This window comes from Urocampus carinirostris, chromosome 1 (genome assembly GCF_059441175.1).
Source record: "Urocampus carinirostris isolate Australia breed hairy pipefish chromosome 1, RoL_Ucar_1.0, whole genome shotgun sequence".
Taxonomy (NCBI): Eukaryota; Metazoa; Chordata; class Actinopteri; order Syngnathiformes; family Syngnathidae; genus Urocampus; species Urocampus carinirostris.
Genome location: NC_142349.1, coordinates 66,306,864 through 66,329,353, shown reverse-complemented (window position 1 = coordinate 66,329,353; position 22,490 = coordinate 66,306,864). Strand labels below are relative to the sequence as shown.

The 22,490-nt window shown below is 38.8% G+C and overlaps 2 protein-coding genes across 7 annotated transcripts in view; one reads left to right on the top strand and one right to left on the bottom strand.

Annotated features, from left to right (window-relative positions):
• LOC148376602 (uncharacterized) overlaps positions 1-22,490 on the top strand; it is an 83,396-nt gene that overhangs the window by 16,206 nt on the left and 44,700 nt on the right. For 3 of the 6 annotated variants that reach the window (XR_015852183.1, XM_088348945.1, XM_088348953.1), the window contains one exon: positions 18,413-18,495. The exons of the other annotated variants lie outside the window; for them this stretch is intronic. Coding sequence is in view for 2 of the 3 variants with exons in the window: in XM_088348945.1 (XP_088205071.1) it covers positions 18,413-18,495 (83 nt within the window). In the remaining variant the exon portion in view is untranslated. The remainder of the gene's footprint in view (positions 1-18,412; positions 18,496-22,490) is intronic. 6 annotated transcript variants of the gene reach the window in all.
• The window catches only part of LOC148376603 (uncharacterized), a 54,532-nt gene that overhangs the window by 12,981 nt on the left and 19,061 nt on the right, over positions 1-22,490 (bottom strand). The window lies entirely within an intron of this gene.

The window sequence follows — 22,490 nt, the reverse complement described above, 5'->3', positions numbered from 1 at the left end:
CAAACAGGACGGGAACAAAACCAGTTCTTGCGACAGTTTCAAACACCCCTTGGGACACCATCCCCATTGCCTGATAAAACCTATACGTGTACATGACTGGGACTCGTTAACAGTTTTAGAGCCCCCAAGTGAACCTAGAAAGACCAACAGGTGTACGTTTCGGCAATTGCGGTTGGACACGGACAGTTCTGTGGAGTTTTTCAACCTTCTCAGCTCATCAAATGTCAGAGTGGAAGAATAACGTTTATGCCATTATTATTTCTGTCAAACGTCAAAAGGGTAAAAAAACTGACAGCAGTGAGCGGCGGGATGATTCTGAAGGGTCAATAGTGTGCAGGTCTTCATTTGCGGGTCCAATCCCAGTCAGGGTTCTTAATACCACAGCTGGGAGTGCTTAGCTTCTCTTTCGAGACGAGGGTCTACAGGGGCTCGTTTTCTGCTTCGTTTCAGCCTGGCACTCTGGAGCTGTTTACAGCCCCACGCCTGCAGCCTTTTGCTTGATACGTCGAGGGGGTGTGGAAAAAAAACGAAGGCGCTTGAGAGTCTACTTAATTTTCGCGATATCCATCTTCAGGTTTATGTACTTTTGTGCTCTTTGTCCACAGCAGAAAGATTTTTTTTTTCATCAGTATGTCCTCGAGATGATCATATTTACAGACTGCTTGGACATTATTCCCTCGCCAATTCGAGGTTTGACATCAGCGTCTAAGGTGCATCACGTGGATAACTGCGTCCGTTGTGGAATTACAGCGTCACTTTACAAGCATCAGTACACTCAAATTAAACTGAGAACTGCCTACTGTTTCCTGGGCGCTGATTGGAGCAATAAATGAGAAGTGACAATTCAATCACCCCTCTTACACGCCGTTAGCAAGCAAACCGATCGGGTGGGTAAGCCCAAGACATCATAAAGCTAATATACCTCGTTTGGCATTTAACTTTGAATAACAGACAATACAATTAATGTCACTCACCAGAAACAAGTACCAAGCCTGTTTCCCCTTTTGCTTCAAAAGTGTGCTCAATTGCTGCGTCTATTGTATGGACAAGGTGTGCTCGTATGTGGCTTGCCAGAAGCCTAGATTTACATTATATATTGATGGATATAAATGTGACATTTTTTCCGTGGGGCAGAAAATCAAATACACATGTGGCTTTTTTAGGGAGTAAGCCGGAGTTTGTAGGTATCATTTGTTTTTGTATTAGAAGTGTCATAAGTGCCATGCGGTATTGAAATATCTCAGATGAGGGAAACTGTGCACGGGCTGTAAGTAAGTTCCTACTTTGTGGAAATTCATGTAATACTGGTGGTTATAGAACTAATTAACCACAGAAATTGAGGGAATACTGTCATACTGATGCAATGATTGTCACAGGGTTATAATGTTTATTTACCTGAATTTAGATTGAATCTGGATATTGTATTTATGTTTTAGTTTTTAATTTGTCAGTTTTTATCATTTTAAAAGCTGTCTTGTTAATTTTTTGTTTTTCTAATTTTTAAATTTAAAAGATATCAATGTACTTTTTCTTTAATATTTTAATATATACGTCAGGTTTGTTGTTTTCATAGAAATAAAGGCAACATTAGACTATAATTTCCAAACAACTTTTTAAAATCCCTTTTTTTAAGGTTGTACAGCAAGATATAAAGTCTAAAATAAAACAAAAAAAAGGAAAGAAGGGAAAGAAATAATTAGTTTCAGCAATTCCATTTATGGTATTAATTTTTTATAAACATTAGAATTTTGATTTAATTTGCGTAAAAACATTTTTTCCCTTAGTTTACATTTTGTTTTCACCCAGAATTAAATGAATTATGCATCTTTTTTAAAGACTAAAAATGGATAAGATGCATTAAAAAACTCAAAATTCAAAATGTTTTCTTTTACATGACATTTAATATCTTAATAGATAAATTAAATACATGATAAAAAAAATCCCAATGCAGAAAAATGCACAATTAAAAACTATATTAAAAATGACATTAACATTGGGATCAAGAGGTTTGAGGTTCGATTCCAGGCTCCTCATTGTTATATGTCGAAATGTCCTTGGGCAAGACACTGAATCCCTAATGCCCCCAATAAGCAGGTAGGGGCCTTGCATGGCTGACTCTATTGGTGTGTGAGTGTGTGTGTGAATGGGTAAGTGTGAAGCACATTGTAAAGCGCTTTGGGAGGTCTTCATTGACTTGAAAAGCGCTATTGAAATGCAAAACATTTACCATCTTTTAAGTATTTACAATTCAACTTCTACTCAATGTTGACTGAAACAATACAGAACCTCTGAAAAAAACATACAAATATACGTTGTGTATAAAAAAAAAATATGGCGTTTAGGAAGACAAAGTTCTATGCTTTGAGGGACTGATTCACATTTACCGTCGGTGATGGACGTTAGTGTTGGTTAGTGTTCTGTTAGGAAAAGTGTGAAGCACATTGTAAAGCGCTTTGGGAGGTCTTCATTGACTTGAAAAGCGCTATATAAATGCAGACCATTTACCATTAATGTTTTATGGAAAATATATGTACAAAGGGGGCAGCAAGGCATCGCAGTGGTTAGCGTGTGTGCAGTTGTAAGGTCTTGGGAACCTCCTTTGTGGGTTCAAATCCAGCTACCGGACTTCCTGTGCGGAGTTTGTATGTTCTCCCCGTGCTTGCGTGGGTTTTCTCCGGGCACTCTGGTTTCCTCCCACATTCCAAAGACATGCATTTCAGGTGGGTTGGCAGGTCCAAATTGACCCTAGGTGTGAATGAGCGAGCGAGTTGTCTGTCCCTGTGTGCCCTGCGATTGGCTGGCAACCAGTTCTGAGTGTCCCCAGCCCACTGCCCGATGATTGCTGGGATGGGCTCCAGCACCCCCGTGACCCTACTGAGGATAAGCGGTGCAGCTAATGAGATGAGATGAGATATGTACAAAGGGACTCTGGGGGAAAGACTGGCACCAAAAGAACCAAGATTCATTATTTGTACTACTTTAAAAAAAAAAAAAACCTTTACGTCTTCGGGCCAGGCCGTATGTTCCCGGCTGGCTGTAGTTTGCGCACCCCGGTTTAGTCAAAGCAGGTACCTTTTGATTTTTTGTCATTTCATATGATCAACCGTTATGAAAGCCTTCATCTATGTGTACAGTCAATGTTTGATGATCAACTAGTTAAGAAGATTCGAAACGGGACTGCAAAATCATTGGGTTGCAAGCACAAACTGTCATCATCATTAATGCAATTTTTACCAGCTGCTTTTGAGGGGTCAACGGAATATGTTTGCGATTAAGGATGTGGGTGCCTACTGTATATGGTTACAGGCTTGGAGCTGGCCGCTAGCCGACACTCTAAACCTCTCACCTTGTTAAAAAAAATTCTCTCTGGTTTCACCAAGCTTTCTCTCATAATGACCCCTTTATTAGGCACCAAATAACGCTGTGCGCCGCGTGCACGGCGGCTGCAAGTGCACGTACGCAAAATGACCCCGAGGGTTAACCTGTCACTAAGGTGGCGCCTGATTGCAGCAGTACAGTAAATCACTGCTGGCTCAATAAAACACACCTGCAGTGTAAGAGGAGATGTGGTAGAGGCAGAACACCGGGAGAGCTGCCCTGATCACTACCAGACAGCCGGCTATCCGTTGCAGGGGGGGTCCCTGAATATTCACAATGAAAGGAACGGCTTCGCACACGCTAGAATAGGTGTATTGTGTTGGTATTCAAAATTGCTTGCCTACTTTTCTAATATGATTTAATCAAATAAATAGTTTTTGGTGTACAAATTCAGATTCTTTTTCTGAATTTCAGCTACTGAACGCAAGACCAAAAACTTGTCAATTTTAAGTTGCAATTACCTTTCATGTCAAAGAAAAATATCATTTTTTTGTGTTAATTCTTTTGAGTGCCCAGAAACATACAAAATTCAAACTTCGTGACATTCGTTCGGGTTTGAGTGCCTCATACATCTCTGTGATGTCTAGAATTGGTCAACATAATATAAGATAATGATTTGCTATTGGTTTGCATCACAGAATCATAACAATGCCAAAATGCTATTGGCTAAACGTCTTCCCACAATGCCTTTGTAAATGTAAATGGTCTGCATTTATATAGCTTTACAATGTGTTTCACACTTTTCCCCTTTACACACTGACTAACCGATAGCAGTGTAAGCCATGCAAGGCAACTACCTGCTTTCGGGGGCATCTGGGATTCAGTGTCTTGCCCAATGACACTTCAACATATAACACGGAGGAGCCGGGAATCGAACCTGCAACTGCTTGATCCATATTTCATATTTATTCCATATTTATTTCTCTGCACTTGCTCTATAAAAGTAATATTTATTGACCATTGCAATGTTGTTTCTTAATTACTTTTAGAGCTTCTGAATGCCAATATGTTTGTAATGATCTTACGATGGTTTGTGAGTTTTTTCTACAGAATAAAATGTCTGCGTGTGAGGGCTTACCCAAGACTACTGATTCCATACTTTTTGCCAGGTGTTGTATACGCTGTCCCTCTTACTTTTTCAATGTAAAAGCTGTGTGGTTTTTTTTTGTATGTCTTTGTGAGTACCGTAAATTCCGGACTATAGAGCGCACCTGATTATAAGCCGCACCCACCACATTTTAAGAGGATAACCGTTGTTGTACTTACACAAGCCGCACCTGTATATAAGCCGCATGCGCCCACATTAAAACATGTAATACAATCACAAACGTGACCCAAACCAGACTTCAAGTCCCGCGACTGTAACTGAATATAAAGTTCAGAGTCCAAAAACCACAGCCGGCAAAATGAACGGTGAATGATACCGGTACTTAAAGTTTATTATTATATTATTATTATTATTATTATTGATGCAGACCTGCAGAGTCCAGGTCCCATTGAAAGTAATCCAAGGAAAAAAGTCTATATTTCCAAAGGTAAGGGGGGGAAAAAAAAAAATCCACTATTGTCCGCTGCGTCCAAAAACACGTCTCACCTTTACTCCACTTTCCTTCAGCCCCCGTTGTTTTTTGCCCCTTCTTTTTGATTCGCCCGTGGAAAACATATCAGAACAAGTCTCTAAAATAAATACATTACAAAAATATACAGTTGCAAATACATATTATACATGGTTACACATATTTACAAAGAAAGACGGTACACCAAGAGAGATTTCAAAGCTTTAATAATAATAATATAACTTTCATCCCAAACCGTGACTGTGACAGGTAGCAACACGCTACTAGCAACACGCTCGCAAAACGGTAAATGAGTCTGTCAAAAAAAATATACCGTACTTGTATAAATCACAGTAAACCACCCTCATCTTCCTCCGTATGACTGACGTGATCAAAGTCGTCCTTCTCAGTATCGGAACGAAACTTTGTCATATAGACGACGTCCCACGCTTCCTTGTTCCAAAACACGCTGGCAACATGCTCGCGAAGTAAAGTTTACGTCCAATAGCTCTGTTTCCTTCTTTATCGGATTGCTCGATTGCTTTGAGCTTGAAAGCTGCGTCATGTGCCTTTCTTTTTGCAATTTGCATAATGAGGGTAAGTTTAAGCTAATTTATTTGCTGTTAGTAGTGTCAATAAAATTGTTCAAACCCAAAAAACAAACGCACAAGCTAAGAAGTTGCAGCCTTCCTCGGCGCATATTTTCCAGCGGTTTAAATCTTACCTTTTGTACTCGAGCGCCGCTGGCGGCCGTTTTAAAAATTACATAAATTGGCCTCATCACTGAATAAGCCGCAGGGTTGAACGTTTGGTAAAAAGTAGCGGCTTATAGTCCGGAATTTACGGTATATTTTAGAGGTCGACCTATTATCAGGCGGGCCGATTATCTGCAGCGTTATTTGGGAATTCGACAGATATTGGTATTGCGGTAATTATGAAGCTGGTACAGCTAAGCCGAGCCCTTTTTTTCCCCCCTCTATTGCCCTCTGTCTTTGACATCCCCCACCCCGCACCTTCTGATTGGATAAGAAACGAGGGGGGAACCTTTTTTGTGACCACTCTTGACTGAAATGTCGGGTAAATGTCGTCAACGTGCAGCGACACACACGCAGAAGCAGCCAACACCAGTGTAGTGCCTAAATCCGACTCCCCTGCAGAATCTGATTCCTTCACATGAACGCGAACTCTGATTTTCCTACGCTTCTCAGTGCTGCGCTTCCGATAATACAGGTGTCGCGATCATAGTCTGTAAAATGTGTTTTTTAAGAAAAATCGATTGTTTTTGTCTATACAATGAGTTTATTAAGACATTCACACGAATGCCACTAACACCGGAGGCGACCTAATTTACTCTCCCTTTCCACCAATAACCACATGCAAACATCTTTTAAATAAGTAATATATTATAAAATGATGAATAAATAATCAACCTGTCTTCTCAAACACAAGCTGATTAATTACCAAGAAGATAAGAATTTAGTATCATAAAAATCAGTATCAATTTATTATTGTGATATTGTCCCCTGCCCACTGCCCGATGATTGCTGGGATGGGCTCCAGCATCCCCGCGACCCTACTGAGGATAAGCGGTGCAGCTGATGAGATGAGAGTAAATGGTTTAGAGATAATCCTTTAAAATGTGATAATAATGTGATCATCTGATTAGGAGAAAATACATCATTCTCAAAATACATCTTAATGCGGTGCCAGGAATCAAATGGACTGAACCATTTCAAAGCAGGGGAGTGTTTCCAATCCTGTGTTCTCGCATTTTTGTTTTGCTTTCCTTTTTTCATTATTCATCTAGCGCAGGGGTGGCAATCACGTGGCTCTAGAGCCGCATGCGGCTCTTGGCCAATAAGAATGCGGCTCTTTGCCTCATCATATTTTCCATATTGTGTTGCTCTTTGCCTTGTTTCATGTTTAGTTTTTAGTTTTTTTTTGTGTGTGTATTGAGGGTTGACACTTTCCTTAAAATCAACAAAAGAACAATACCTGTTGTATTGTAAGGAGAGGAGTGTGGTATGGGAAAAAATGTTTTTGATTGTGTGTATTTGTGTGTGTCTGTCTGTCATGGCAGGTCATTGCGTGGTGTGGCTCTTTGACTCTCACAGTTAAAAATTTCGGCTCTTTGTGACATACTTGTTCGCCACCCCTGATCTAGCGTTTTCATCATATTCAAGCTTATTCTGTCACGTATAAGAAAAAAAGTTTTAAAAATGCTAGAATTTTTTGGGGTGCTTGGGTAGAATTTGGGGGTGCTTGGGCCATCTATTAACATGCTGTAGAGCAGCAAAATGCTGTTTCACCATGTTTTCTTTGGAACCAGATTACTAACCGATTTTAACTAACCAATTCAAATTTCCATGAGTTGTTAAACATCAATCAAGACATATTTTCTTAGAAAATGACCTAATTATGAAATGCAATCTACAAAAAGTTTCAAACTTGACTTTTTCATACATACTTTTAATCATGTACAGGGTCATTTTCTGATAATGAGAAATAAAGAATAGTTTGAGAGCGAGGGCGTGCTTCATGTTTTCTAATGTCATTTTTTTTCTTAATCCTGCTTGATGTAATTATGGTAAAAATACTTATTGAAAAAGGTAATTAGCACCCTTTGACCTTTCACCAGTGCTGTACATCCCATAAAACATTCAATTTCTGTCTCCACAAAATTCACCGTTATGAAATGGGGAAAAAGGTGCCTTGGGAGTAATCGAATGATAAGGGAAGTAAAAGGACAGAATAGGTGATTGTCCAGGGGAGAGGGAATGGAAGAAGAGCTAATTGAAGCTCCGAAAGAAAAGCGAGATAACGTTAAACCGGGTTAGCAAAGGGAATGTCAAATTGTGAGCACAGACCAAAGGCCAGTCAGAGTGTAATCCCTTAATCCCGAGCGGCTAAAATATAATTGCTCGTCAGTGCCACTTTCCTCTCCAAGTCCTGTCACCGCTCGGAAAGCACCGAGGCCCTCGCCAAAATCAGAAACAGATAGGGAAAGCCGCGCAGGCGGACAAAATACACATTTTACGTCTATGGCGATTTATTTAACGCACCGGGGGGATACGGCTCACGGTAATCAAAGGTGCGGACGCAGCAGACCCCCAAGGAATATAGTGTGGAATGGCAGGTATCTTTCAGTATGTGCCCCAAACAGGGGCAGGCGATTCATGAAATTTGGGTATACATCCGATCCAAGTAATAGGGTAGTATTGATCGATACGATACTTTTTGCTTTGGAAATGTCATGGTCATCTCGTTTTAGTGTGTAATTAGACAAACACTAAATGTTTAAACTTGTATCAAATAATCACAATGCAATTCAGTTCAAAATAGAAATAGAAATGTTTCTATTACAACAGTTTCAGAACACAAGTCGGCGATGTAATGAAAGAATAGATATAAAAATGTCAAAATGACAATACTTTTCATTGCACAATATTTCGAAAATGAATTCAGAATGTCCAAACGGAGTAAACATTATCATGTAAAAAAACGTTTAAAAGTATGAAAAATGAAATACTTCTACTAAAAAAGTAATTCAGGACAAAATCAAATCAAATTTATTTGTATTTTTCAGGCAATGAATTGCCAAAGTGCTGTTTAAAAATACTCAGTGTACAATAAGATCCCCTCCTTAATTGCCACCTAACAACCACACACAATAAATAATATTTTCATCCATCCATCCATTATCTGCACCACTTATCCTCAGTAGGGTCGTGGGGGTGCTGGAGCCCATCCCAGCTATCTTCGGGCAGTGGGCAGGGGACACCCTGAACTGGTTGCCAGCCAGTCGCAGGGTACACAGGGACAGACAACTCACTCGCTAAATCACACCTACGGACAATTTGGACCGGCCAATTAACCTGAAATTCATGTTTTTGGAATGTAAGGGATAACCAGAGTTCCGGGTGGCAACCCACGCCAGCACGGGGAGAACATGCAAACTCCACACAGGAAGTTTCGCTCTCACGACCTCAGAACTGTGTCACACACGCGCTAACCACTGCCCCGCCGTGCTGGCCAAATAACATTTTTAAAATAATAAAAGTCATGTGTCAAACCATAAGACAGCGATGTAACGGAAATACAAATATTGTATATGAATGTCAACAAAATACAGTGTTTTCCAGACCTACACAAAACCCTCAAATTTGCAGTGCGCTTTTATGGGGCCAGAAATACGGTAAATAAAAATGGATATGCATAATTTCAAAGAAATGCTTATATATACAGTGACCATTTATCCACGTTAGTTGAAAAACAGATTCCGTAGTATTTACTGTATGTTCTATAAAACATGTATTTCATCTTCTGTTTTAATCTCATGCAGCTAAAAGTTCAATGCGCCTTATAATAAATAGAAAACTTGCACAAGTGGGGAATTTTTGAAAGTGCATTTTATAATCAGGTGAGCCTTTAATCCAGGCATTTGGTTCCTTTCATTGCACAATCTTTTAAAAAAAAAAATCGGGAGTGCACATAAAGTGTAACCACAGTTGTATCAAATTTGAAATGTCTAATGTATAAATCAACTCACATCTCATTAACAACATTGTTGTAGTAAGAGTTAAAATGGGAAGACAACAGTATCTATCTTAAGACAAAAGAATTGTTCCGATCGAAGTACTCGCTCAGTATCAATAATATCGATACTTGGATCGATCCATACCACCAAGGTCCCTTCCCCAACTCTACACATCTCTCACCTGTAGGTTTTATTAAGTCCCTAACAACATCTCATTCTCTCAAGTGGGGGGCAACATATGTGGAGGGGAACACGTGAGGAATAATGTGTCACCGGCCTTAAAGGCTGGAAGTGGTTTTGGATCTGAGAGTGTTCCATTCCAGGTGCTTAACTCATTCAATGCCGTTGACGGCCATATACGTCAAGATAAATCCGTCAAAGATTTATTTTACTGGAACTGAGAGTGAGTTACATGGAGTAGAAGAATAGTGTGATGTTTTGAGAAGAGTAAGTAATTCCATTACCAAGTTCATGACTCAAAACTTACCATAAATTCCGTAACACATTGTGCCGCGATAAGAACACTCATTTCAGGGTTCGTACGGGTGCTGAGAATCCTTAAATGCTTGAATTTTAAAGTTGTGTTTTCAATTTTAAGAAAGGTGCTTGAAAATGCTTAAAATATTTTCATTTGCATGTTTTCAGGCAGTCTGACTTGATGTACCACGCTTTTAAATGAAGAAAAACATAAAGCGTGTTAAAATTGACGCAGATGGTCAATTGATTTAAAAAAAATACCTACATATACCATTGCCCCCTACTGTCACATCTAAGAGGACAGGTTTATCAAAGTAGTCATGGGAATACCAGCGCTTTCAACTCATCTCACTCATCTTTTGGCTTCTAAACATCTCTTCTGATTTAAAAAAAAATTGTAATATCTGATCAATAATAATTAAAAAATATGCACCAAATTATTCAGTAAATAGTATTTTTTTACACACTGAACAGATTTAAAGTCGAAAAACAACAGAAAATCGCTGAAAATACAAAATAATGAAATATAAATGAAGTAATTTGACTTTTCTAAGAAATGCAAGTTATAATAAATAGAACAAAAAGTAAAAGATTAGCCGTCTCCAAGATTGAAATATTACTATTACTATCACTATGCTTCAAAGCAATCAATATAATTCAAATGAGTCTAAATGTGGCTCCTTATTCTGCCTTTTATACAAACAGTACTTTCTTTCTTTTTTGTTCTTTTGTATTGAACTACATTATTACCCAACACGTAAAGAGATCTTTCCTTGTTTGTAAACAAGTGTGACGTATTGAAGCTGCGCGTGCATTGTTGAAGTAGAATGGCAGAATTTATTTTAGTTTATAGCAGCCCATTGACACAAAAAGATAGTAGATCATAGATATGAACAGCGCAAAATAGCACAAAGACAAAAAGCCTTTTTTATTGTGTTGGATTTCTTCCTTTGAAAGTACTGGAAATATTTAAAAAGTGGGCTTGGAAGTGCTTGAAAAGTACTTGAATTTGGAGATTAAAAAGGTGTACGAACCCTGTCATTTGCGCACTGTGCAGCTCTTAATCTCAACCAACTAGCGCATCAGTCAATATTAATGAAATTGGCATTAAAATTTATGCACGAGTGTAACAAAAATATTCTCAAAACAAAACTCAATACTGTACTGACTAATACTCAAAAGCTAGATTTGATTTTTTGGGGGGTCGTAGTTGCAATACGTGGTGTCCTTACTATCACTTTCTCATATGCACAAAGAAGGGGTGGGATTAAGACCATGCGACTGATCACGTGACTCCGAATTTACTTTTTTGTACCAGACGTTTTTCCACTGTTCCTTTAAAATGTAAGAAATGGACGTGAATGAGTTCATTATTATGGCTGTTCATGTCTGTGGCATAAAATCCGATGCGGCTAATACAAAAACAAAGTTTATTCCTTAAATGTGTCCATGCGGCTTTTAATCAGGAATTCTGGGTAAATCATCCAGCCCCAGTATGTATTATATAGCGACCCACAGTGGTGTAAAAATATTGAATTTGTTAATATTAAATTTAATTTGTTTGATTAAAAAATTGATTCAAATAACAACAAAAAACGTATGCTGTCTCTTCAAAATGCTTTTTCAAAGCGACATTGTGTATTATTTACTGCCTACATGTGGTTATTATGAAAACATATTTATCTGAATAATAAGCTGTACGACATGAACTATAACATAAACGTACATTAAAAAAAAAAAATAGGTCCAGATATTTGCATTTATTTGACATACCATGAGCCTCACCTTGAACAAGCTGACGTAATTCTTTGCGATATTGTCTGCTAAGGGTACGCCTAAAAACCCCAAACCTCGTGAAAGGCTAAGCAATAAAATAAGAAGTAAATTGTTGCAGTTTGGTCACTTTGAGTGTCCGTAGTTTGTATTTTTTTAAAACTTGTTTTTGTTTGCAAAACACAATACAATGACATCTAGTGATGAAATATTACACACTGCAAAGACTTGTATGCTCAGAAATCTGTGATAATATTGCATAAATTAAAACACCACTGGAAGAAGCTGACATCTTACGACTATGGAAGCTCTGGTGACAATTTTGCAAAGGCAGTCTATCCCGGTGGTGCTTTTAGCACTTTACAACCACTTACTGTATATGCTCGCATATGTGCCAAATGTAGAACTATAGAATACAATACTAAATTCATCAAAAATGATGATTAATAGTACAGTAAATGGTTTAAAATTGTTCCGTTATTATTTCAATTATCAACATATTAATGTTGTCTATCTACACATTTAAAGAGCTGTCGTTGTTTCTGTGCACGTTTTATAAAATATTTGGGGTACATGTTTCTTTGAGTATGCGGCTATTTTAAAGCAGTTTTAGAAAGGGTTGGCTTATATGTTATGTAGGCTTGTATGCAAGTATACACAAGACCTTCCACAGCTGAGCCTTGCATGTGATATGAGAGGCAGCATCATTTTTTTTTTTCCAACACTAATTTCCATCTCTAGCCACTCATGTTAGCCACTCGCCTGCAGGCTGTGGATCGCAGATAGTTGCGGTTGTAATTGTTAGCTGCTCCGTACAAATAAAGTTTGCTTTGTTCCTCACAGCGTTCTTGAAAAGTCTTAATAGGCATTGAACTTATTATTCTAAAAATAAGGCCTTAATTGTCATGAAAATTTCTTAAATCCAATTTTTGAAAGTCTTAACAATGTGAACATATTCATAAGATTTATATTTGTTTGAACTAAGAAGATTGAGTTACATTTTTCAATTTTCTTTTAGACTAATATCTACTTTTACAATAACGAAACTATCAAAAAGGTTATGTGGTTTCAATCGCGCCTTTCAGAGCAGACCCACAATACACATAGCAACTTTGAACTGAGACGATTACTTTGGACCGAGGGAAGGGGTACATTGTCATGATTACTGATGCGGGGCATCTGAGTATGCTCCGTTGGCGCCAACATCCGCGGACGCTGATTTAACTGCTTCCTCTTTTTTAAACTCCCTCTTTTCTGTCAACATTTGTCGGATCGTTTGTGAACCTACGCTACACGCTAGGCAAACTTTTGTGACTCCTGACTCTATCCTGCCCTGTTCTCCGTCTGATTCCCGTTGCCGACCTTTTTCTGAACACGTTTGTTTTTGCTGCTCCGCCCCGGCCATCGACCTGTTTTTTCTCGTTGTCAACAACTACCTTCGCTCGACACGGATTTTATTGTATTGTATTTATTTATTCAGCCACTATAAACCATAAACATGATATATACAGGGAATCATTTGACACGCGAACCTCTCGACGTGACGTGTTGCCTTCGATCGGCGCCAGGTTTTTTAGACCCAACTGCTGTGTTGGGAGTCATTAGGTGACCAAATCCCCCAATACCAACCCTTAATGCCGAGCGGCAGGCAGGGAGGCAATGAGTACCAATGCTGTAAGTCTTAGGTATGACTCGGCCGAGGCTTGAACCAGCGACCTCCCAGTCTCGGAGCGGGCGCCCTACCATCTAGGCTACCGAGATGGTCCTTTTTTTTCAATTTTTTATTTATTTATCTATTTTATGTTTTTAAGTGCCACTTCCGTGTTCCAGCTATCTGCTACCCGTGACCGACGATCATTAAATCGTGGATGCAAGTCATTTTCTCCTTCGAAATAAAACTGAGCAAAACAAACGCATTTGGGTTCCGTCTCAGTTCCTGGTTCGTGATAGTACATTAAATGAAAAATGGCTGTTGATTCCAAAAGGCATTAAAAAAAAAAAGTCTTAAAAAGTCTTGAATTTAACTCGCCTTAATCTGTAGGAACCCTGACTTAAGTGTCACTCACCTTCCACAGGTGGTCTATCAAGCGATCACCGTTGACTGCAATGGTTTTTTTCACTTTTTTCATCATGCAAGCGAACGTCGCTGAATTGTGTTATTTGGAGTCCTGACATTTGACAAATTCTAGTTTGCTTTTGCAATCTTTTACGGGGGTTTTTTTGGTAGCTTTTCCTGCTAGCCGCTAAAGTTAGCCACTGTTAGTTAGTTTTTCACTCTTTTTGTAGGTGGTGAGCCGGGGGATTTTTTTGCATTTGAAATACTCACCTGGGCAAACTAAAAAATAATAAGTTTTGGTCTTTATAATTCGTCATCGTGAGAATCCATCCCACAGCGGAGCTTGTTTGACCTCAGAGTCACACTGCATTGTCGTTGGGCCTCGGTGGTCCTCGTTCTACCCCGATGCACCGAAACCGCGCCAGAAGATTTATCGTCAAGCTTGGGAGCAGATCAGCGACATGGCTAACGTCAGCTGCTCATTCATGCACCCGGGGATTTGTTTTGAATGTTTTCAAACCACCTGCTAGATTGAAATTCTTTTATTTTAATTGTGTTTTCCATCCCTGGGAAAACATCTGGCTCACTTAGCGCCGTTCGCCATTTTGAAAAGGCCGGTTTGCGATTGCACGCCATAAAACGAAAACATTAAGAGCGCTAAACACTCTGCGGGGCTGCGGAAGGGCTCATAGTTCTCCTCGGAGTCATCAAAATATTTATTGGATCGTTTTAAGATGCATTTTATGTCACACTGTGGTGATTATCTACGTGATTACTGGCTCGTGAATATTTGTACTTACTAGTGGCAGATTAAGGAGGAACGAAACACTTTTCAAGACTGGCCTGGAGTCAGACAATACAACCTGGACTTAATTAGAAGCTCCAATTAGAGGAAACATATTGGGTGCCTGATGAGGAACCTGAGTAAGTGATTAGTTATTTCCTGCCGCCTTCCCCCCTGACAAGAAAAAACCTAAAATGTCTAATGGTTGTTGAACGAGGAGAGTACCGCGTTTGAAGCCAGGCGGCGTTCACACATGTAGTTTTATGTTGCCAAAAGGTGCTCTGGTAAGATTTTGTAAAATATGCACCGTGCTAAAAATGTCAGCTCAGGTTGGACGAGCACATGAAGCAATCTGGAGCTATAAACAATGGTCACTCTTTTAAGAGGGATAGAAGATCTTGATGGATGTTGGATGAATGGTGAATTACAGAAAAAAGGAGGGGGTATTCATATAAGTTATGCTTCAAAATCTATATGGTAATAGTTTTAGAATGGTAGTCCATTTTGCGGAGAGGAAGATCATCATTTATGGTTTTATTTCAAAGTATTGTGTTTCCTTTTAACAGATATTCCTGACCAGTTTTACTTTTAGTCGTGGTTGGGGTTTTAGTCAAAAAATAGAATACATTTTGCATGAGTGTAATGATTTATAAGCAACAAGTATTTTTGACATCCTATGCAACTAACTTAGATTAGTTTCCCAGAAATGTATATTCTTTATCCCCTACAAAGAATGATTCATAGGGATTCTTTGGAGAATCGACTTTGTACTATAGCAGGGGTTGGGAAACTATGGCTTGCGTGGCCATACATTGCTCTTTTCATGATTACATTTGGCTCGGAGGTAAAAAAATAACTATTGCACATTCCTATATTGTCTTTTCATTCTGATTTTGGTACTTGCAAAGCCGAAGTTTTGCTCTCAAGACTCATGGTTTAGTCTACTATATAGGGTGTCACACCAACATACCCCCATTTTTAGTAGTTGAGCTAAAAAACCTTCTAAATAAAAGCTCATTAAACTATGTTCACTGTTGAGATGCCCTATGATGAACCACTCAGAGCAATTTGATTGGGTGAGGAGTAGAGGTGGGCAGATCTCTTGCACACAGGGCAAAGCCCTACCTCCTCTTGCTCAATACAGTCAGCCCGGAGGTAAATACGACAATATTCTTATTGTTTGCAGTATTTTGTGACATTTTTACAAAAGAACTCTGCTTGCACCTTGTTTTGAAACCATTATTCAGGACAAAAATGATGGTCAAAATAAGCCTTAACACTCTTAAGTGAAATAAAATGTGCTGAAGAATTAGCTTTTGTCTGGAGAGCGGGCTAGGTGGTTTTGTTGAATTTTGTGGTGAACTATATGGTGTGGCTCTCTCCAAATATTTTTGCTTTTATTGCTCTTTGGATTGAAATGATAATCATAATTCATGCGTTTGTTACCTCCCGTCTCGACTACTGTAATGCACTACTTTCCGGTCTTCCGATGACCAGACTCAAGAGTCTTCAGCTGGTACAAAATGCTGCAGCGAGGCTTTTAACAAGGACAAAAAAGTACGATCATATCACCCCAATTTTGGCTAACCTGCATTGGCTCCCTGTTAGCCCAAGATGCGATTTTAAGGTTCTCCTACTACTATACAAAATCATACATGGACTTTCCCCCTCATATCTTTCAGATCTGATCTCCCCCTATGTCCCGGCCCGAAGCCTTCGTTCCGAGAGCGCCGGTCTCCTGGTGATCCCAAGAGCCAAGAAGTGTTCCGCCGGTTCGAGAGCGTTCTCCATCCGGGCACCAGTGTTGTGGAATGCTCTTCCCCCTGAGATCCGATCTGCAACCTCGGTGGAAATGTTTAAATCGAGGCTTAAAACTCACTTCTACTCTATAGCATACGAGTAACCTAATCTTATATGTAATAACTTGTGAAGCCCTTAGAGACTAATTGTGATTAAGGGCTATACAAATAAAAATGACTTGACTTGACTTGAAATGTTCCCAATCCCTGTACTAAAGTGTCATCTAGGTAGTACAGTAGACCCCCAGGATACGGCGCCCCACCTTATCACAATGTGGACAGTTTTTAGAGCCCTCGTTGTAGCATTTTCTCCACCATAGGATATTGGCAGTAGCTCAGGAGGTAAATCGCTCGTCTTGGGATCAAGAGGTCGCAGGTTCGATTCCCGGATCCTCCGTGTTATATGTCGAAGTGTCCTTGGGCAAGACACTGAATCCCTAATGCCCCCAATAAGCAGGTAGGCGCCTTGCATGGCTGACGCTGCTATCGGTTAGTTAGTGTGTGTTAGTGTTGCCCACTGTTAATTGTGAACATTTTCCAAATCACTCTTCATTTAAAAAATAAATCTGCAGACCTCTAAGTTGAATCTGCTGCTGCTGCTGCTGCCATTCATTGTTACTTCAACAGAAACTAATGAGCCTTTAAAAAAATATTTTAAATTTTTTTTAACTTTATTTATTACAGTTATTAACAAACAAATATACTTATACATTTTTTCCCCATTTTAAAAACATACTGTCAGGTTATGTTTAGGTGCTTTCAGTGGTATTTTTCTCTTTGATGCTTAAAATATTGTGTCACAGAGTTCTCGGGAGTGTACTGTACAAGAGCAGTCACTGCTTTCAAAGCTTTTCCCTCTACCTTTTTTTCCGGCTATTATTCTGACAACGTTTAGGTAAGTGTTAAGTGTCATCTTTCTTTCATGTTTTGTTCAGTCACAGCTAGTTAGTGTCCTTACGTATTCTGCTTTGCCTTGCTCTCATATTTTTATTTCGTTAGAATTAGCATTCCAACATATCCTACGTATTTCCCTGATATTTTTGTTCATTTACAACTATTAGTTGGACCTGCGTTTTCTGTCCATTTTCATGTTTTGTTCTGTTAGACCTGCTGGGTGTATACATTATGCAGTCGTTCTATCCATGTGTGACTTTGTCCCTTTCATCCTCCTTTATGTTTTTTCAGTTAAAATCCAATAGTATTTGGCCATATCATGTGTGTCTTCAACATTTCATGTTTTGTTCATTTAGGTCTACATTGTGTTGCGCGGATGCATTGTTGAGGCTGTGGTGGAGCAGCTCTTAGGTCTAGTAAATGTTGTGGTTCTGTTTCTATGCACTATTCGATACACATTCCTTCTCTGCTAGTAAAACATTTTCAGAAATTGTATTTTATAGGTATTTTTATGGTTTCCGCCGGAAACAGACACACACACAGTTCATCCTATTCTTTATATTCAAATGGTGAGTATCTTGTTTAAATTTATCTTAGTTACTATGTAAGACATCTGGACATCTTTTATTTTATACAAAGTTGTTATTCTATTGTTAAATGGCTACAGGTGGACCTGCAGTTCCTTCCTGTAGCTCCTTCTATCTAATGAAATGGAGTTTAATGGTTCTGTTTGTCACTTTCTATCACCGGCAAAGCTAAACAGTGTAGAAGAATTCAACTCTGAGTATCACGTCTTGATAAAAAGCTGTTATCGCTGCCATATAGCACATCTTATTGGCAACAAGTGATAGGAATGAAGGTCAAAGCGGAGGAAAAGGTGCCAAGTGAGGAGAGAAAAAGAGCTCCTTGCAGACTGAGGAATTCTAATCGCTCTCCTGTAGGATTTTCCACATCAGCTGCAACTTCCTACTCAGCAAACGCTTCTATAAGATTAATTTTGTGGGGTCACTGGAAAGTCACGCGAGTGTGTAGTTAGACCTAATTAGGAGTTATAATTAAATACATTTTTCAGATATTAAGACTGGATTTTTTTTTTCAGCTATGCATTTAGGCCAACGTTCTAATAGTTTGTTGTTTTCACTTTGATTTTTTTTCCAGAGCCTGGCTACAATTTGAGAAAATTAGAAAAACATGTGCAGAAGTTCCACTTATAACACCCAAAAAACAAATTCGGAATTATGGTGAGTTTGATGAGTTTTTAATTTTGTGTCTATGCTGGTTGTTTGAAATATGCCTTCAAGTGAAACTGCTGGGGAAAAAAATCAATGCCATCATAGAATTATTGACTTGAGCTTGAGTTTCATCACATCATTGTATGCAAATAAAAAAATGGATACATCAATAAATAAATACAAATATTTATTCCATAGGCGTAACATTTTATTATAAGGATAATTATACATATTTTAGTATATTTCTAACTTCTAATGAAATGGTAACAACCATCCTATAAATATATAATTTGCTATTATTTTATATATATACTATAAATCATCTTTTTTACTGGGAAAAAACATACTTAAAAGTGTTTCTAACTGTATAATGAAAAAAATAAAATAAAATACGAATTTAAATAAAAATAATGTACGTTTTTTATGCAAAAAAGTATAAAATACGGTAAAATTGGGGGGAAAAAAGATCTGTTTGCTGTTGCTATTATTAGAAGTTTTTTTCCCTTTTCCTTAGTTGTTCAAACTCCGGGGCATGAATGAATGAGTGTGAACGAAAGTAAGGAGCACTTGCCGGGTTTTACTGCGTACCAAAATACTAGCAAAGCTTTGTGGGATTTGTAGTTAGAGCGGCACAGTATATACTGCGGGCCAGCTCTAATGCACATTTGATATGATCTCGCAGGCCAATTATAATTTGGCCTGCGGGCCTGAGTTTGACACATGTAGACTAAAACAAGACTTTAATATCTGCAAGTCCATTTCTTCGTCCAAAGTACCATTTACAGTGGAACCTCACTAGTTCGCGGTTCCACTTTTGCGGGTTCAGAGCTTCGCGGGTCTAAAAAATATACCTTACCTTCTCAATAAAAGCATTTATTGACTTGAGCAAGCGCGAGCTTATGTCAACTGAGGACACTGTGTGAACACTCTTATTGTGAAGGGGAGGGGGAGGCCCTGACACAATGCTTAGTCATGGTGAGTTACCGCTTTGCTCACCCCCCGTCCTTCAACTCCTCCCACCTCACCCCCTTCTTCTGTGGCGTTGTTTATCATTTAGGAACTCGGCGACGTATAATCTCTTCCGTCACATTTCATCTCAAGTTTGACTTTATTATACCAAAAGCGAGCAGTTTGTACTACCTAAACATGGCTAATTGTGTTTGGTTTCATGTATTTGTTGTAAAGGCCGTTTGATGCCGCTAGCTAAAGTATGTTGTTGCTGTTGTTGAGTCACTCAAGGCGCCTAAGGATAATCCTTAGTAGCGCTAGACTCGCTTGTGGGAGGCTCCGTAGTTCTCCGAAGGAGAATCCCAGCTGTCAGAAGGTAGCTCTTTCACTTTCATTAAAATGAACACAGACCATTTATTAACTGTTGTTTCCCAAAACGCTTCACAAACACTCATCAAATATCAGATTTTCACTGTTTTTATTTTCAATATGTAACCGGTAGTGTTAACAAGCGAAATAAGCTGCGATGGCTGCATGTGGTTTTAGGGCGGTTAATACAATCATGCTGAATGGTTCGTAGTGGTTTCGCCGCAGTCCTATTCCGTGTAAATTGTAAGACATGGCTACACTTGTTGGTCATGTTTTGGTACATTCAGTTCCAGTGTGAAGCGTTCTGGATGAGTCACCCGATAACTCCTTGCCATCATGCCTCGATAACCGAGGGATTACAGTATTTTGATAAAAGGATCGAAACAGTTCTTTCAAAGTACAGTGTGTCAGTACTTTTGGGGCTTCTGCTCACACATACAAGCAGATTACAGACTTGGACGGATTTGGTAAGGTTGACTGGATGAAGACCGAGGCGAAAACGTCCTCTTGATGTGACAAATGCGTCTCCTCGCCATTCTCTTATGCATGTCCCTGACCCTAATAACCCGAATTCCTGCCTGATTGAGTTGGTTTTAAAAAGGAAGCCACACAGAGTGCTCGGCTGGTCTTCACCTTAAATGGGAACACATTTTGGACGTGTGGGAGAGATGATCAGAGGGAAAGATTTCCTCTTTCCGGTGCTCGTCAAGGGAGGGCTTTATAGGCTGAGAGAGAGAGGCCAAGAGGGAGACAAAGGACAGAAAGAACGCTCGCGCCAATGTCTGCATCGCTTTGTCTTGCTTGTTAGTCGATTAAGTAGTCTCGGGTAATAAAAAACTGCCCCTTCCAAAAAGTGAGTGCAGTGAAGATTAATAAATCGATATACAAAAACTTTATTTTATAGATCAGCACCATCTAATCTGAGAAGTCAGGAAGCACCTGAAGTTCTTTTTTGCCGATTTTGCCAGCTTGATCGTCAGGAGCATTAGGTGAAAGTTTGGTATAGTGGGGGGATAGAAACCTATAGTAAAAACCCGATATGTTCCTTACCCCTGATACTCCAGATCAAAACATTTAAATTGTTTGTACATATTAATCATTAGTAACAAAATTGTATATAATAAGTACTGCCTATATTTAAAATACAGGTAAATGAATAAATAACATTGTAAAACTACTGTAGATGTAAAGTAAAAATTAAATGTTATTTATCTTTGATGTGACGTGACTTGGGCGAGTACAGTGGAGTTAGCGGGTGGATGCAGAGTCAGGAGGAGACTGCAGGCTAAAATGAAAACTGAATTTAAAACTTCCCCTTGCAAGGATCGTCTTGCACTTAGAAGACTTTGTTGCTTTAAATGCCTCCTCATTCTTAATAATTGTCCCAACTGTCGATTGGTTAGAGCCATATTTCTGAGCTGGGGTAGTAATGCATGTGCATTATTCATATTTATCTATTTATTTATTATCTCGAGCTCTACTTCCATTACTATCAACTTCCTGCTTCTTATTTTAGCATCACTTTAAGTTTTGGGAACCATGGCCAAACAAAGTAAAGTTTGGCACATTAGATTCTGAACTGAACTAAGAGTGTGAAAGGCAGCAGTATGGAAGGGAGTTCAGACTATTGCATTCATGAAACTTTGATGAAAACCAATAGCAGACAAGCATCTCATATGTCGTCGACCAATAGCAGACATTCATCTTCAAAACGTATGAAGTACGTAACTCACACACTCATACACATAGACATTGCAACGTTAGAATTTGTTGTTAATGTTGTATGGTGGGGAAATCATGTAATATGAGGGTATATGACTAAACCATTCATATATATAAATCAAGTCAAGTCACATTTATTTATATAGCCCTTAATCACAAAAATGTCTCAAAGGACTGCACAGGATTACAATTACACAATGACCTGATCTTAAACCAGCATGCGGGCAAGGAACAACTCAAAACCTCAGTGTGAGGAAAAAAGAGAAACCTTGAGAAAGGACCTCACATGTGGTAATCCCCCTTCCAGGATTGACCAGGGTGAATCACAATTAGCATTACTCTACACAGAATAGTAAACACTAGGTAAGATGTTGAAGATGTCCGGAAAGTGCAGGACAGCAACGACGCCCCCAGCCTGTAAACTAGTCCAGAAAGTCTATGACGGCCACGACGCAGCTTCCCATCTCTGCCAGCTGGTAAATGCAGGGGTTGACATGCCACAGGTCAGACGCTGGTCTGACCTGAAGCATAAAATTGCATGTATAAAATTGTGAAAGAAAATAAAATTGTATTTGCCTTTGGTTCGAGGTGACACACACACGCACACAATCGCACAAAAATCAGGATTTATAAAGTAGTTTGGATTTAGATTTGAATAGATAGTTAGATAGTTTGATCATCAATTATTTGCTAATTTGTCACTTTATTACTATACGTTGTTTCTTCTTTTAAAAATATTATAAACACGACATTTTATGTTGGGCGAATCAATGTAATTGATTGAATTAGATTTTTAAAAGCATTGGCAACTAATTAGATCATTGATTCATTTATGAGCCACTCATTAATTGAATCAATGCACATAAGCAGTTGTGAATTTTTGGGGGGAACATTGCAACATTACATACAAAAATGGCATGTAAGTTTCAACTTTGTAGTGTTTGACTGTTTCATCATGAAACAAA